This window comes from Mercenaria mercenaria, chromosome 1, assembly GCF_021730395.1.
Source record: "Mercenaria mercenaria strain notata chromosome 1, MADL_Memer_1, whole genome shotgun sequence".
Taxonomy (NCBI): domain Eukaryota; kingdom Metazoa; phylum Mollusca; class Bivalvia; order Venerida; family Veneridae; genus Mercenaria; species Mercenaria mercenaria.
Window position 1 is genome coordinate 48,719,409 of NC_069361.1, and position 14,204 is coordinate 48,733,612.

General features: G+C 33.4%; 1 protein-coding gene across 1 annotated transcript in view; it reads left to right on the top strand.

The window, feature by feature from the left end:
* LOC123539024 (galectin-9-like) overlaps nucleotides 1-14,204 on the top strand; it is a 54,824-nt gene that overhangs the window by 10,973 nt on the left and 29,647 nt on the right. Inside the window, exons 9-12 of the mRNA XM_053546083.1 lie at nucleotides 1,025-1,087; nucleotides 2,210-2,295; nucleotides 2,601-2,808; nucleotides 4,727-4,842. Of these exons, the coding sequence (XP_053402058.1) occupies nucleotides 1,025-1,087; nucleotides 2,210-2,295; nucleotides 2,601-2,808; nucleotides 4,727-4,842 (473 nt within the window). The remainder of the gene's footprint in view (nucleotides 1-1,024; nucleotides 1,088-2,209; nucleotides 2,296-2,600; nucleotides 2,809-4,726; nucleotides 4,843-14,204) is intronic.

Sequence of the window (14,204 nt, forward strand, 5' to 3'; positions counted from 1 at the left end):
CTTTCTACTTAGAATTTCAGGTTAAAGTTTTGATGCACTTTCACTCTATCTCTGTTATTACTGAATGGATCTGATTCAAACTTTAAATAATTGTTCAACATCATCACCCACATCATATGACACAAGATGCATAACTCTGGCAGATTTTTTTTTATGAATTATTCCTCCTTATACACAGAATTTTAGCTGGCACCAATTTTTCATGACTTATTTCCCCTTTTTACATAGAACTTCAAGTTAAAGTTAAGGACCCCATTGGAAATAAGTGATTAAGTTTATTTTAATGGGCCATCCCAGGCTATAAGATCAAATTTGCATATGATTAGTTATTTATATCATATTCTTAGAATAATTGTCTTTTATATTGAATACGTATATGTTTATGTGATGTATGATATTTTTAATATGATATTATATTCTTATGATCTTATAACCTGAATAAAATTGAATTGAATTGAATTGAACGTTTTTATGCACTTTCACTCAGTTATTATGAAATGCATTTGATTCAAACTTGAAGTAGTTGTTCCACATAATCACCCACATCATATGACACAAGGTGCATAACTCTGGCAAAAATATTTCATGTGAATTATGCCCCTTTTTTACTTAGAATATACTTATATAGTGTTTTGATACACTTTATCTCTACCTCTCTTATTACTTAATATTTTTGACACAGATTCAGGCTATTGTGCAATATCTTCATCCACCATTGGAGTTAGTAAACACTCCAGTGACAGCTCCAGTTTCCTCAGATGTGCCCAGTTTCACTATCCAGCATCGAAATAGCCGAGCGCGCTGTTTTCTGTGACAACTCTTGTTTATATGCATTGCCGCTTAAATAAACAAGAACGACTATTTATTAGAATGTTACATTTTTTATTGACAGATCACCATAGTGCATTTTTAAGTTTTGGAATTTACTTCATATCATTTGCAGTTAGATGTTGAAAAAAATACGTGCATATATACTTCCCTATATTCAGAATGCCTTTTTGTGCATTTGATGTGTCTTTTACAGTGTCCTGGATGCCAGTGTCATAAAGCAGACGATAGGAAAGTCAGTACACACAATAGTTTTCAGGTAGGCGTTTAATAAGCATAAGGAAATATTTTATATATATATATATTTATAGGTTGTAGTCAAATGATGTACAAAACAATAAATCAAAAATATTATGACATCATGTAATCATTATAACGCATAAAACATATACCGACTTCTACTGAATATTCACATGGAATGGTACTAGACCCTCATATCGTAAGTTTAGCAGCCGCACCCAGGTATTCACATTCTCGCTAGCAAGATACGTTAAGGTAAAAGACCCATATGCAATTTCGGCATTTCCAAATTTTTATGGAAAGCTATGTGCACCTTAGCTAACTTTTCGGAAGGTTACCGAATTTCCTAAAGGAAAATTTAAGTAATAACACGGAAATTGTCCATTACCTTAGAAGAATCTGGGTACTAGTATTCAGCTGGATAAAATCAATATTAAAGCGGAGATTAACAGCACGGAAATCACACGTAAAACGTTCCTGATGAAATAAAGACACTGTCCTGGAACAAGCACCTTTGGAAAAGAGAAACTCATTCATTGCTAGCCAGCCACACACTTACACCTAAATGACCCAAAATGACACCCGACAAATCCATGTAATTATATCTGATAGGCAATTTGGCACTACTCGGAACTTTCCATAAAAGCGAAGAACGCCGAACTTATGAAGTAGTTTGCAGATTGTCATTGAGGATCAACTTAGTGAATAGGCGAAACATCAGTGACACAATAGACAATGAAACGTTAATCTGTTTGTCTTGTAACCTTAAGTTCTTTTATCAATTATTAGTGATCTAAACTTTCAAATTAGATCATAGAGCGGCTTTTTACCGTACAATTTGAAATATTGCACAGAACAATAATGCAATTGCTGATTCGTCAGACAACATCGATGATGTATATTGTCGGTTGATTGTACTTACGTCAAACGTTTTATTTTGGTATTCTATGAGCGTTTGGCAATAAAGGCAGAATAAATATCTTTTTTAAACTTTTAAATTTTTCTTGTGTCAGTTTTTGCGTGTTATGCAATACTGATATTGTTTTAGATCAGATTTTAATGTTTTATTCTCTTAATATAATTAAAGTACTAACTATAATGCAAAATGTTTCATCGATTTGATCTTCGTTTTATGTTACAGCCACCACCTTATGTACTGAAAACGGGATTTCTCAGACCAAATAATATACATTTCATCTGTGGAGTGCCACACCAAAACGCTCGAAGGTAAGTTAATCTTTCTTATAAGATGCATGACCTCAACTTTATTTGTGATTTTTGTGGTTTATAGGTCACTTAAGTACGTAAGGCTAGTAATTCCTTTTAAACTTGACCTGGCTGTGTGTGACAGCTCTCAGAATACGAAAAAGACATCGGTTAACGTTAGTATTTGTGGTGTGTTACATACTTTTGTTTTTAGTTTGTGTTCTGTTCTGATTAATGCAAACTTGTTGTGATGACATAATACTAGCAACCTTAATAAACAACATTAATTTTGAAACGATGTCAAATCTCCCGTTTTGTATTTCTAGAGTTACAATCAATCTTCAATGCGGAAATGACATCGTCGCCTTTCACTTTGATGTGCGATTCAATTGCATAGGGTGCAGAAACGCTATAATTCGAACCACAAAAGATAGCAAAGGATGGGGTCCTGAGGAAAGAGGGCTACCTTACTTCCCCTTTCAGCCAAACATGAATTTCGAGATGATAATTCTGACCGAACTTCATTGTTTCAAGGTAAATCAAACTCGTTTACTGACGTCATTTGTTTATTCTTTTTCATGAATTCACAGTTGATGTAATCATTTTGTCATATACGCCGCAACCGGGGATCGAACAAGAAAAACTCTGATTTATAGCTTTTAGTTTTACCTACCGCCCAAACATGGCGGTTGCTTAAATCAGTATCAAAATATTTATAATGCGATTAATCTATATATTATATAGACTCAACTCAGTGGGCACCGCCGTATGAATACATCTGCGGTCTCTAAATAGTTTTTGTACTTGTAGCATGTGTAAATGTTGAGTTCTGCTCAACACGGGGCTGGAGAGCGTGGACGGTAGCATGCATTTCCACTACCGTCCATGAACAGGCTCAATCAAACCGAGCCTGCAATATTTTCGTTTTTGTCGTGTTAAGCGACCTGTGGAGTTTCCACCTTTCTATTTTATGCTTTATACATGTTACATCTTTTTATGTGGAAAACGAGTATTTCGTTACCGGGCAATACGATGGGTAAGTTTGATCTGTAGCATAGAATCGACTCCATTTCACGGAAAAGAAATATACTGAAACTGTAATTCAATTAGCGAGTGAGAGTGCTTCCTCTAGTTCAAAAGGGCAGAGATAGGTGAGACAATGTTGACGGAGCTGTGGAATTGCAGCATTTTCATTGATTGAGTTTAATTAATTATTTGTAATTGCCATTGAAGGAAAGCTGGAACACAAGGACCCCGGGGTATGGTGTCTGGATTGTAACATGACATGTTTAATTGTCAAAAGTATTAAAAGAGAATGTGTAAGAGACGTTTCTATAACGTTTCTATTTTTATACTAGTGCTTAACCTCGACCAACACAGAACAGTCCTCTCTGCTGTAGTAGCAACTAAATTATTTTCGATCATGCGCATGTTCAGAAACAATTTCCTGTTTCCTGCTATACTATACAATAGAAGGCGATCAAACTCGACCGTTATGAATCAAGCGATACCGAGTGGATTTTCTAATGACTATGTTTATGAAACGAATAGGTTTGTATGGTCCAGTCGTTAAAATAAGTTCTTTTGATATTTCATTAAAGTTATTTCTGTTTATGAAGGTCGAGTGTATTTTCTCTGTTCATTATTTGCTGAATAGGTTTGGTAATCTGATACTTGTAGGAGGACAGTTGATGTCCGTATACACGCAGCTCGAGACACTTGATGTTCTGTGTTTGAACATCACGAGTATGACAGGTCTCACAAATATGCATAGTCACTGTATTGTTGCATACATTGGAATACCAAACATTTGACGGAGGAAAAAGAGTCTTGTACTCTTTCATTATGTGGTGTGTTAATGCAGTAATGCACTCTTTCGATTCCAAGTTTACAGCCGATCAACTTTTTAAAATTTGAGATATATGTAAAAGAAAATTCTAGGTCACATCCATTCAGAAATGGCATATGTTCATCAGTTCTATGCCACAATTGCTCGATCAGTTCGCCAGTTACATATTGTGCACATTTAGAAGTACAAGATATGTTTTATGAAACTTTGAACATAGATTGAATGCCATATGGAGACTATGCGCGTCATTTAATTTCTAGGTATAGTCGTCTCAAATGGTTGTGCGGGGCGACTTTCGGCGGGGTACCTGGTCACTGTTACGATAAAAACATGGCACAAATCAGCCACCATAGGAATATTCCGTCGATTTAATGAGAATTTCAAAACAAAAGCTGTAAACAGTTTCCTAGCAGGAAAACCATTGAGACTATAAATAGCTGTATATATTATATATCTTAGTGAAATAGAAGAAGTTTCATTTAAATGTACATAGTTTGTTGAATTTTTCCCAATTTACAAGTAATTTTACGGGTCTGCCATTATTTTGAATAAAGTACACTGATTTAATATTTCATATATATCCTTTATTAATATCATTTACAGGTAGCCGTGAACAACCAGCACTTACTTGAGTTCAAGCACAGGATACCTCTTGATCGTGTGGATACACTCCATATTACTGGTGATGTCACGCTCACACAAGTCAGATTCCAAGAATGATCTGGATAGGCAGATATCATATTCATCCCTAATGTTGATTGATCAAGACTTTCCAAATGTGTTTGATCGTACAGAGAGTATACCGCAGTATAGATGATCAGGAACACTTTATTTTATACTGCGAAAGACTGCGTTACTAGAATAAATTACTAATATTATGAATTTTGTATATAGCAAACTTTGAAAAGTATCAAGTCTGCAATGAATCACTTCTTGTTCTATTAAATGCTAAAATGATCAGTAATATTGCTTCGATTAAATGTACATATTTCATATTTTTCATTACCAGTCAGTCAAACAAACTCTCCTATGTTTTGCTTTATTATGTTCTATACTTATAATGGATTAGATAGATTTTATAGATTATCAGAAAAATAGTTTTTAAGTGTTATGTGGCTTGCTGAAAATCTCTCCCTACGTACGAGACTTTTATCTAAAGACTATCTTCTGATTTTGGACTGCGCCGCGATCGAAATAATAATTTGCTTCGGATATTTGAAATGAAGTTAGTATGGAGGTTTTCATCCAGTATAACTCAAATTGCTTTTATTTGGTGTCGATTTTGTGCAAGCTACGTATATACATGTACCCAAATTCTAACTGCCTCATGCCATGATTCTACAGGCTTTGTTTTTGAAATTACTCTTTATCAGCTTCTTTGTTATTTACACCCTGACAAATCTTTTTTTTTTTATAAAATTCATCCGGATCACAATTAAAAGTAGATGAAGAACAACATTGTTTAACTTGGGTATCTCAGTTTGTATTTGATTTGTCATCATACATGTTTTAAGAAACACTACAAAAATGTCACTAGAGGCTAGTGAGCAAGTTCTAAAGCTGATCGAAATGTATAATTGAGCCGCGCCATGAGAAAACCAACATAGTGGCTTTGCGACCAACATAGATCCAGACCTGCCTGCGCATCCGCGCATTCTGGTCAGGATCCATGCTGTTCGCTTTCAAAGCCTATTGCAATTAGAGAAACCATTAGCGAACAGCATGGATCCTGACCAGAATGCGCGGATGCGCAAGCAGGTCTGGATCCATACTGGTCGCAAAACCACTATGTTGGTTTTCTCATGGCGCGGCTCTATTGTTTTTGTATGCCTGTTCACGTTTTCCCGTGTTTTGCAATGCTGGAAAAATCATCATATACCCGGTGGTGTAAGATGGCACACGTGCTGTAAATTTTGAATGAACACATATATTCGTACGCTACTGTAAAAAATAGTGCTTGAAAGAAAATTATTCATTTTATTTCATTTGTATTACATGTACTTGAAGAATACCGTATACATGAAAAAGAATCTATAACTAGTAAAAGTTCGAAAGGTTTCTAAAACAGTTGTTTTCTTCTTTGTTTGTAATATAGTGATAATTTTGTCAGTCATTTGACGAAAGATTTTCAAGTAGGCAGTTCTAATACCTGTTAATTCAAACAATTTGACTGGTTTAGCCAAGACTTTCAAATGTCAATAAACATCTTGTTTACCTTTATTTCATTCATGCGCTTACTAATGCCGAAACAGACAACAGTAACATACATGACTGCATAAACGAAGTAAATGGCATTTAGAACGAATACTTGTAAAACGGCTAAAAACAAGACAATGTACGAACAAGCTGTAAAAGTTCCCCGAGTTCTTGTTGATGTGTTTATGAAGAATCTATTTTTATCATTTTTGAATAATATATGTACATGTGTATGCATTGCAACATGAGCATGGACACATGTGCTAGGGAAGAAGTTATAACAGAATCTGTTACAGCAATATATAATTGTAACCACCGAACAGACTTTGGGTCATTCACTAAATACAACTATGAAAAAACCGTGGGTATAAAACTTGTAAAACTAGTACATGAACTTAAATACATGTATATATACATATGCAGGAAAACAGCGAGGTGCAATATTACGCATGGCAAACACCCGCCAAAATTAATGAAAAGTAAATGAATAAGAGATATGAAAAATAATATCATATGCACATGAAACCAAAATAGCGCTGTTGCGCATATGATATTAGATTAAGGAAAATATCCAATGCACAGAAAACCAAAACAACGATTTTGCACATGAGATATATGTGCATAGTCACTGGGGAATGTGATATATTTTTTCAAATTAAACTAACGGGAAATTTTATTTGACATTTATGTAGGTATAATAAAAACAGATATTTCCCTCGATTTTGAAAAATAACAAAACCCTGGCCTAAAGGATCGAGGGAACTTCTGCGGTAACCACACGTCTCAAAGATGTTGAAACCAGGACAGAAATGATAAAAGTTTCTGAGAAGGAAACAAACCATCTACTCGGATGAAATATAATTCTTTTCCTGAATACGAACACAAGTTAAGATCAATTACAGATGCTATAGATATTCGTATAAGCCTTTTTCTTGTTTGCAATTTACTCAGCAAAAACCTTTGTTTTACATTTAATTTGTAGGCCTAATAACTTTCAAACAGTTTTTATATTGTATGTTGGCTTGTTTTTGGCTAATTGTTTATTTCAATTGAATAGGGAATAGTTGAGTCATTCATTTAATATATAAAACTGCTTGAAAATACCAAAATGACACTTCAGTTTTACATATCATGTAAAAACAAAAGTTTATCATTAACTGTGTTATGGGGTATTTACCGCGTGGTCTAATGAATACAAATTAGCATTACACAGGGATAACCGGCTGATTTGGATGGTGGAAAAGATATTTATGTGGCATTTCTTATAATAAATCTTATCTTTTAACACCTGAAATAATCAATAATTTTCTTTGGTTGTCAAAAATTGCTACGCTATGTATTATATACCGAAAAAAATGTAAAAAGTAGGGGTTGATGTACCCCACCCACCACATTATTACACTTATATATACTTATCCGGGAAATCTTAAGAACTTCTAATCCTTTATAAAGGAACAGAACCCTCATGTTAATAATAAAGAAAACAAAATGAATGAACAATTAACTAAAAAATCAGATACCTCTGCACCTTAATGTCAATAGGCCAAGCCTATGGTTCGTGTCTCATTTCTGGGCGATTTGCATACTGACAGACCTATTCTTTGCTAGTTGAGTGGAAATGATGAAAGTATTGAAAGGCTGATACGACCGCAAATGTTCGAGGAGGTTCCCGATGGGGAACATCAAACGGGAAGCAGATCCATCAATATAAGTCTTTATTCAAGATGACAACAATTTCAAATTAATCCGAAATTATTATACATACGAGTTAATGCCACCACAGTTTTCATATTTTGATTTCTATGCTAGGTCTGTTTAGTAGTCATTCAAGTTTGTAAAACTACCAACAAAATAGGCTATTTAATTACACACACTATTCAAATTAAGATGGCCACCATTTTCCAAATTCCACATATCTGCCTTCAAGTCCCACCACGACCTAGTGACCTACATTTTCCTCCTACATGAACTTCGTGCAAATCATGCTGATAATACTGGTATAATACAGCTATTCCACAAGATGACATGTACAATTTAGGTCCTCCCTGAATTCATATGTTTTCACAACTTCATCTGCAAACTTATTCAGTCGTTCTCTTTTCAGTATAGTTTTATAACGATCCTACACTGTAGAAAAAAAGTGTGGTCCTTAATACATCAAGTACTATGCATACTACAACATTAATTTGATAATATATTTAGACATTAAACACATTGACTTGGCCTTATATATCTCACTGTCAATTTGTAACTAGATACTTGTTATTTCTCATTTTCTTCATGCAAAGCTTCTATAATTACCATCATGGAAATACAAAAGAATACAGTTATTTTGTGGCGCGTCTTTAAATTCGATCAAACATGTGCATTTGAAAGAGGTATAGCTCTTCAAAAGTCAAAGCCATAACAGAAATCACCTGATATTGATTTAAACATGTTACAGAGGTTTTTACCGCTCACAAACTGACCACCAGAAATCGGTTACACGTAAAATATCGATGAACTACTACTGTTCAAATATTCAGTATTATAAAACAAATCAAATAAGTTTTCAAGGGATTGAAGTTTGGTTATTCAGATACATCTAATAAAAATACTGTACATTTTCAAACTGGCCGCCAGAAATATGCAGCACAATAACGTTCTTTTATAAATAAATTCCTTCAATAAATCCTATACATTAAATATCAAACGAATATTTCACGTTCAGTTCTTGTGACTTAAAACCATGTTAAATGAAAATTTCATGCATTTCAGTTCGACACAGCTTATATCATATAAAAGCGAGATCGTTTTAAAGACCAACCACGACCTAGTAACCTACATTTTCCTCCCAAATGAACTTCGTGCAAATCATTTTGATAATACTGATATACTACAGCTATTCTACAAGACGACATGTGGACAATGTAGGCCCTTCCTGAATTAAAGTGATTTCACAACTTCATCTACAAACTTATTCAGTCATTCCTTTTTCAGTGTAGTTTTATAAACATGCAATAATAACTATCTTACACTGTAGAAACAAAGTGTGATCTAAACTCACCTTAATACATCAAGTACTGTGCATAGTACTACATAAATTTAATAATATATTTAGACATTAAACACATTGTCTTGGCCTTATATATGTCACTGTGAATGTGTAACTAGATGCTTGTTAATTCTCATTTTCTCCATGCAAAGCATGTATTATTACCATCATGGAAATGCAAAAGAATACAGTTATTTTGTGGCGCGTCTTTAAACAAGAGCTTTAAATTAGCACGAGTTCCACATTTTTTTATTATTATTTCCAGTAAAAGCAACTGTTACAGGTGTACACTGGCAAGGGCAGCAATGTCCCGTTTATGTTTATACAAGTACTGTGAAATAACCTTAATTAATATTAACATTATTGTCTCCGTTTTTGTTTCATGAAGTATAAATCATTAAAATACCATATTTTCCACCATAGTGTGAAATTAACACACTGTTTTCTATTGGACAGGTAACTCTTAATGAGTGAAACTGATTGTTCTGACACATTGTAGTGTTGAAGCTTTAGCAAGAGGAGGTTATGGGGTAAACAATCAAAGGCCTTTGAGAGATCCATCAGTACCGCTGCTAGATACTTATTAGAGTCAAGTGCTCTTTTCCAGTCTTCTGAGATTATCATCAGGGTAGTATCACAGCCATACTTTGGCCTGAAGGCCCCAAGCATGTGGTTGAAAATACCATCAAAATGCTCTAGCAACTGTGTATAGATGGCTCTCTCAAAGATCTTTGATGTGACTGGAAGAAGGCTGACAGGTCTATAATTACCTTTGTCAAGTGTGCTTTTCTTCTTATAAATTGGTGCAACCTGAGCAACTTTCATGTTCTCAGGAAAAGTAGACAGTTCGAGGCACTTATTTATGAGAACTGAGAAAGGCTGAGACACAACAAGACTACAAAGTTTGAGCATTTTAACAGAGATACCATCATAGCCAGTAGCCTTTTTAGTAGTCATATGTTTTATTTGTTTTTCCACAAAGGTTGCATCAATAGGTTTAAAGTGAAGCTCAGGATTACATAAATTCATTTGGTCAATCCCCTTTATACTCTCATGTCTATTGTCAATTGTAACATTTGTACTTCCAATTGATTTGGCAACATTAACATAGAACTCATTGAAAATATTACATATTCTTTCTTGGTCAGACACTAGCTCATTATTTTCTTCAAGTACAATATTTTTCTGAGTAAAATTACCCTTATTTGTTATAAAAGGTTTGATGGTGTTCCAAAAATCTTTGCCTATGCATCCACCACTGCATCTATCAATAAAATAAATTCTCATGGACTTTTTCTTTAGTTTATTTACAAGATTCCTTGCTTTTCTGTACTTATGCCAATTAGAGTCTATTTTGTTACTTTGAAAACAAGAGACTATTTCTGAGTTTCCCCCGTACAAAGAACTGTATATTACCAAAAATAACTGTTATTCATGTTAATATACATTTTCAGATAAAAAGACGGTATTTATGAACAATATAATTCAAAAATTTTCAAACCACCAAGTTTGTATATATTATACCAGGTATTTGTATATCATGTTGTGGTACCATGTAATTTTCATGTGTGTAACCTGATAGAAAATAAATGAAAAAGTGTGTTTGTATTTGTTAATAGTTTTAAAAGTAGAATATTGAATTTTAGTAAGAACTCAGAATTGACAACACAATATGAACAAGGAGTCTCATCTATGTTTTCGATAAGGGAATTTAATTACATAGTTCAGTAATTCAATCCCACAGAATAAGTGATATTTGAAAATCACTATGGTCAAAGAAACAGAACTATTTGAAGAATGTTCTGTGTAATCTTGGTAACATATGTTTCATAATATATGTTTCTTTTCATCATTGTAATGCTGTAAAAACGGACTGAGTAGGTGCTTTGCAATGCTAATAAGCATGATTTATGCATTAGCCTGGGATAATAATATACGAAATATGAAATAGAAAGGTGACCTTTAAAACCTAGGTGATGTATATTTGATTCTTAGATATCCTCATGTCACAGTCTGTATTTCTTTTGAATGAGAGTCAAAATATTTAGACTGTGCGCATACCGTAACCAAGTCTACTGTTAATTATCAATATGCTATCTATGCTTGAAGCAGAAGCCATAAATTAAAATTGCTAATCTATTCTATCTTTACAGTGATGCTGAAAAAGGCACCATTGTTTTACTGTAGTTTGTCAACATCCTATAATTGAAAATAGTAACAGGGTTAAGTCCAACAAAATTACAACGGTCATGTGTGCATGTTCAGTAAACGATTTATTCTTAAAAGCTTAAATTGTTGGAGTGTTTTCAATGTTGCTAATTCTTCAAGGTGGCGACTGTTACGTATGTTACATTTTAACGTATCTTTATCAACTAAAGGTCAAAATTATACAAGTAAGCTTACGTTGACATCTAAAATAGAAAAGAAATTACTGGTACTACAAACCTTTCTGAATGGAACACAAATAGGCTCGATTAATTGAGAAACAGAATGTGATTTATATGCATTACATTTGTATGCACGTTGTCTATAACCTAAACTGATTGCAAAGTATTATAATTTCCCCATGAAAATATATAAAATTGTGAATCTTAACACAATTATTTGATGATTTCTTATTAAAAAATACAGTAATTTTGATAATTTTATGAGTTATTAAAAATGGCGAAAATGTAGCTTGGGTGGGTGGGTCATTTTAACTCCTAAATTTTCGTAGAAATCGTCAAAAATTTGGAATTGATTGTTACAGTGACCCTTAAATTGATTTAGAACAGTTAATAATTGAGTCAGTATTGAAACAATATACTAAAAATCCGTATGTAGCCAATAATACTTTCAAAGAGAGAGAATTCTGCATTTTTCATACACAAGGTTTACTCAGATGGGTATAATTTTTGTTTGACATACGGCAGAAAGCGACATCCAGTCAAAAACAATCCCGGAATGAATGTATCAATGGATGAAGGAGATGAACCTTTGCCCAATTTCTGGGTTACGAAATCGAAAAACTACAGGACTTAAAGAAACTGGCCCACAGATCATTAGTGAAAGAGTTTTCTTTATTTGATATAGTTAATTCCCTTTGAAACATTTTGCTGGACAAATATAGCAATTATAAAACAAGTTACGTTTGTGTCAGCATTCATAGTCATTAATATTATAATACAAATATTGTGCAAACAACAAACTTTAACTAACATGAACACATTTATTTATACATGTACATGATGTTAAGCTTAAGGCAACGTCGTGCCTTTCGTTGCCCAATAGTATCGCATTGCGTATGTTCAAACCCAGGCATTTCCAACGTTTCCTTTCGATATATGATGGAAAGTTATGTGTCGGATCATCTGACATTATGTTAAGTAATATACAAATTTATGTTACCCTTAGAATTACAATATGTTTGCAATAAATCTAGTTTCATATAATTATTGTTTGTTAATTTTCAGTAAATTTTATCTTAATATGTGTTTCATATCTAATTGACACTAATATATTTGAAGTCCTGCGGTTGGTATTTCAATGGATGTTATATTTGTATTTTACTATTTGCTTTCAAATCACTTGCGTAATTGTGATAATTTTTCAATTATAAATCACCGGTTTCCTTGTGGTAATTATTCACATATGAATCATCTGTGATCCTGTGTTAATCATTAACTTAAGAATCACCTGTGTCCCTGAGGCATTTATTAACTAACGAATAATCTGTGTTTGTGTTCCTCTAGCAAGTATTGAACTGCGAAAAACCTGTTTTCTCGTGAGTAATTAACTAGCGAATAACATATATCCCTGTAGTAGTCATTATCTTTCAAATAATCACCTGTGTCACTGTAGTACTAAACATATTTAGCAATCTGTGTTCTAACAAACGGCATCTTCTGCAACCTTTCGAACCCTTCCTGTGATTAAAAATGTTATCAAATGCTACACTCGTCTGTGGTATGCATTTCGCGTAGATTTACGCATGAGAAGGAATCATAACAAAGCAATGTGTGCTGTCTGCATGGGAAATGGATATTTAATCTTCATATTCACGCATACATTGTGAAGATTTCAAAATAACCTAAAAGGTGGAAGTTGTAAAAAATTATTTCCATGTTAGTACAACAACAACGAATGCAACATTCCATTTACAATTTATTTACTGTGTACTTAGGAAATATATTAGTTTATTGAATAGGTATGACATAACTTAAGGTAGTGTCCCCGTGATGACACTCGGAAATATCTTTATGATTACGTACTCTCGTTATGCTGTTCCTCTTTCTGCGGACGTAAATATAGCTAAATTCGGCAGTGTCCGAAAAAGAAAATATTGAGAATGCCGAAATTGCATACGGCGGTACAGACTACATTAAGCAATTGTGAGATTATCAGGATTCTTTCTTTCAACCCTGTTAGAAAATCTCTTTGTTGACAATTGATTAAAGAAATGTGGAACATTCAGATTATTTAGCTTTATTCTTTTGATCTCGTCAATCGACCATGAACTTGAATACAAACATGGTAGGAAGTTACATTTTGCCAAATTTATTATAAAAATTGTATGAAAGATATGTTGAGTAATATTTCGGGTAAAAATATTAAGCGGGCACGAAATACTGCCTTTCGATATTTTATGTTACTTGGACCCAAACATTTATTGCATGTTGTTCCGTTATCCCAATGTTTAAATACTGTCTTATATCCAGGTACCCCGTAACTCAATGATTTAAGCTAGATGCATATTGTGTGCAGAATTATTGAAATATTTTGTCTTTGTTCCACACGAAATTTAAAATCGGTTCCACACTAAAATGCTATATCTCATTCCAGTTTAATGTTTTGCGTCACTGTGACAATCCT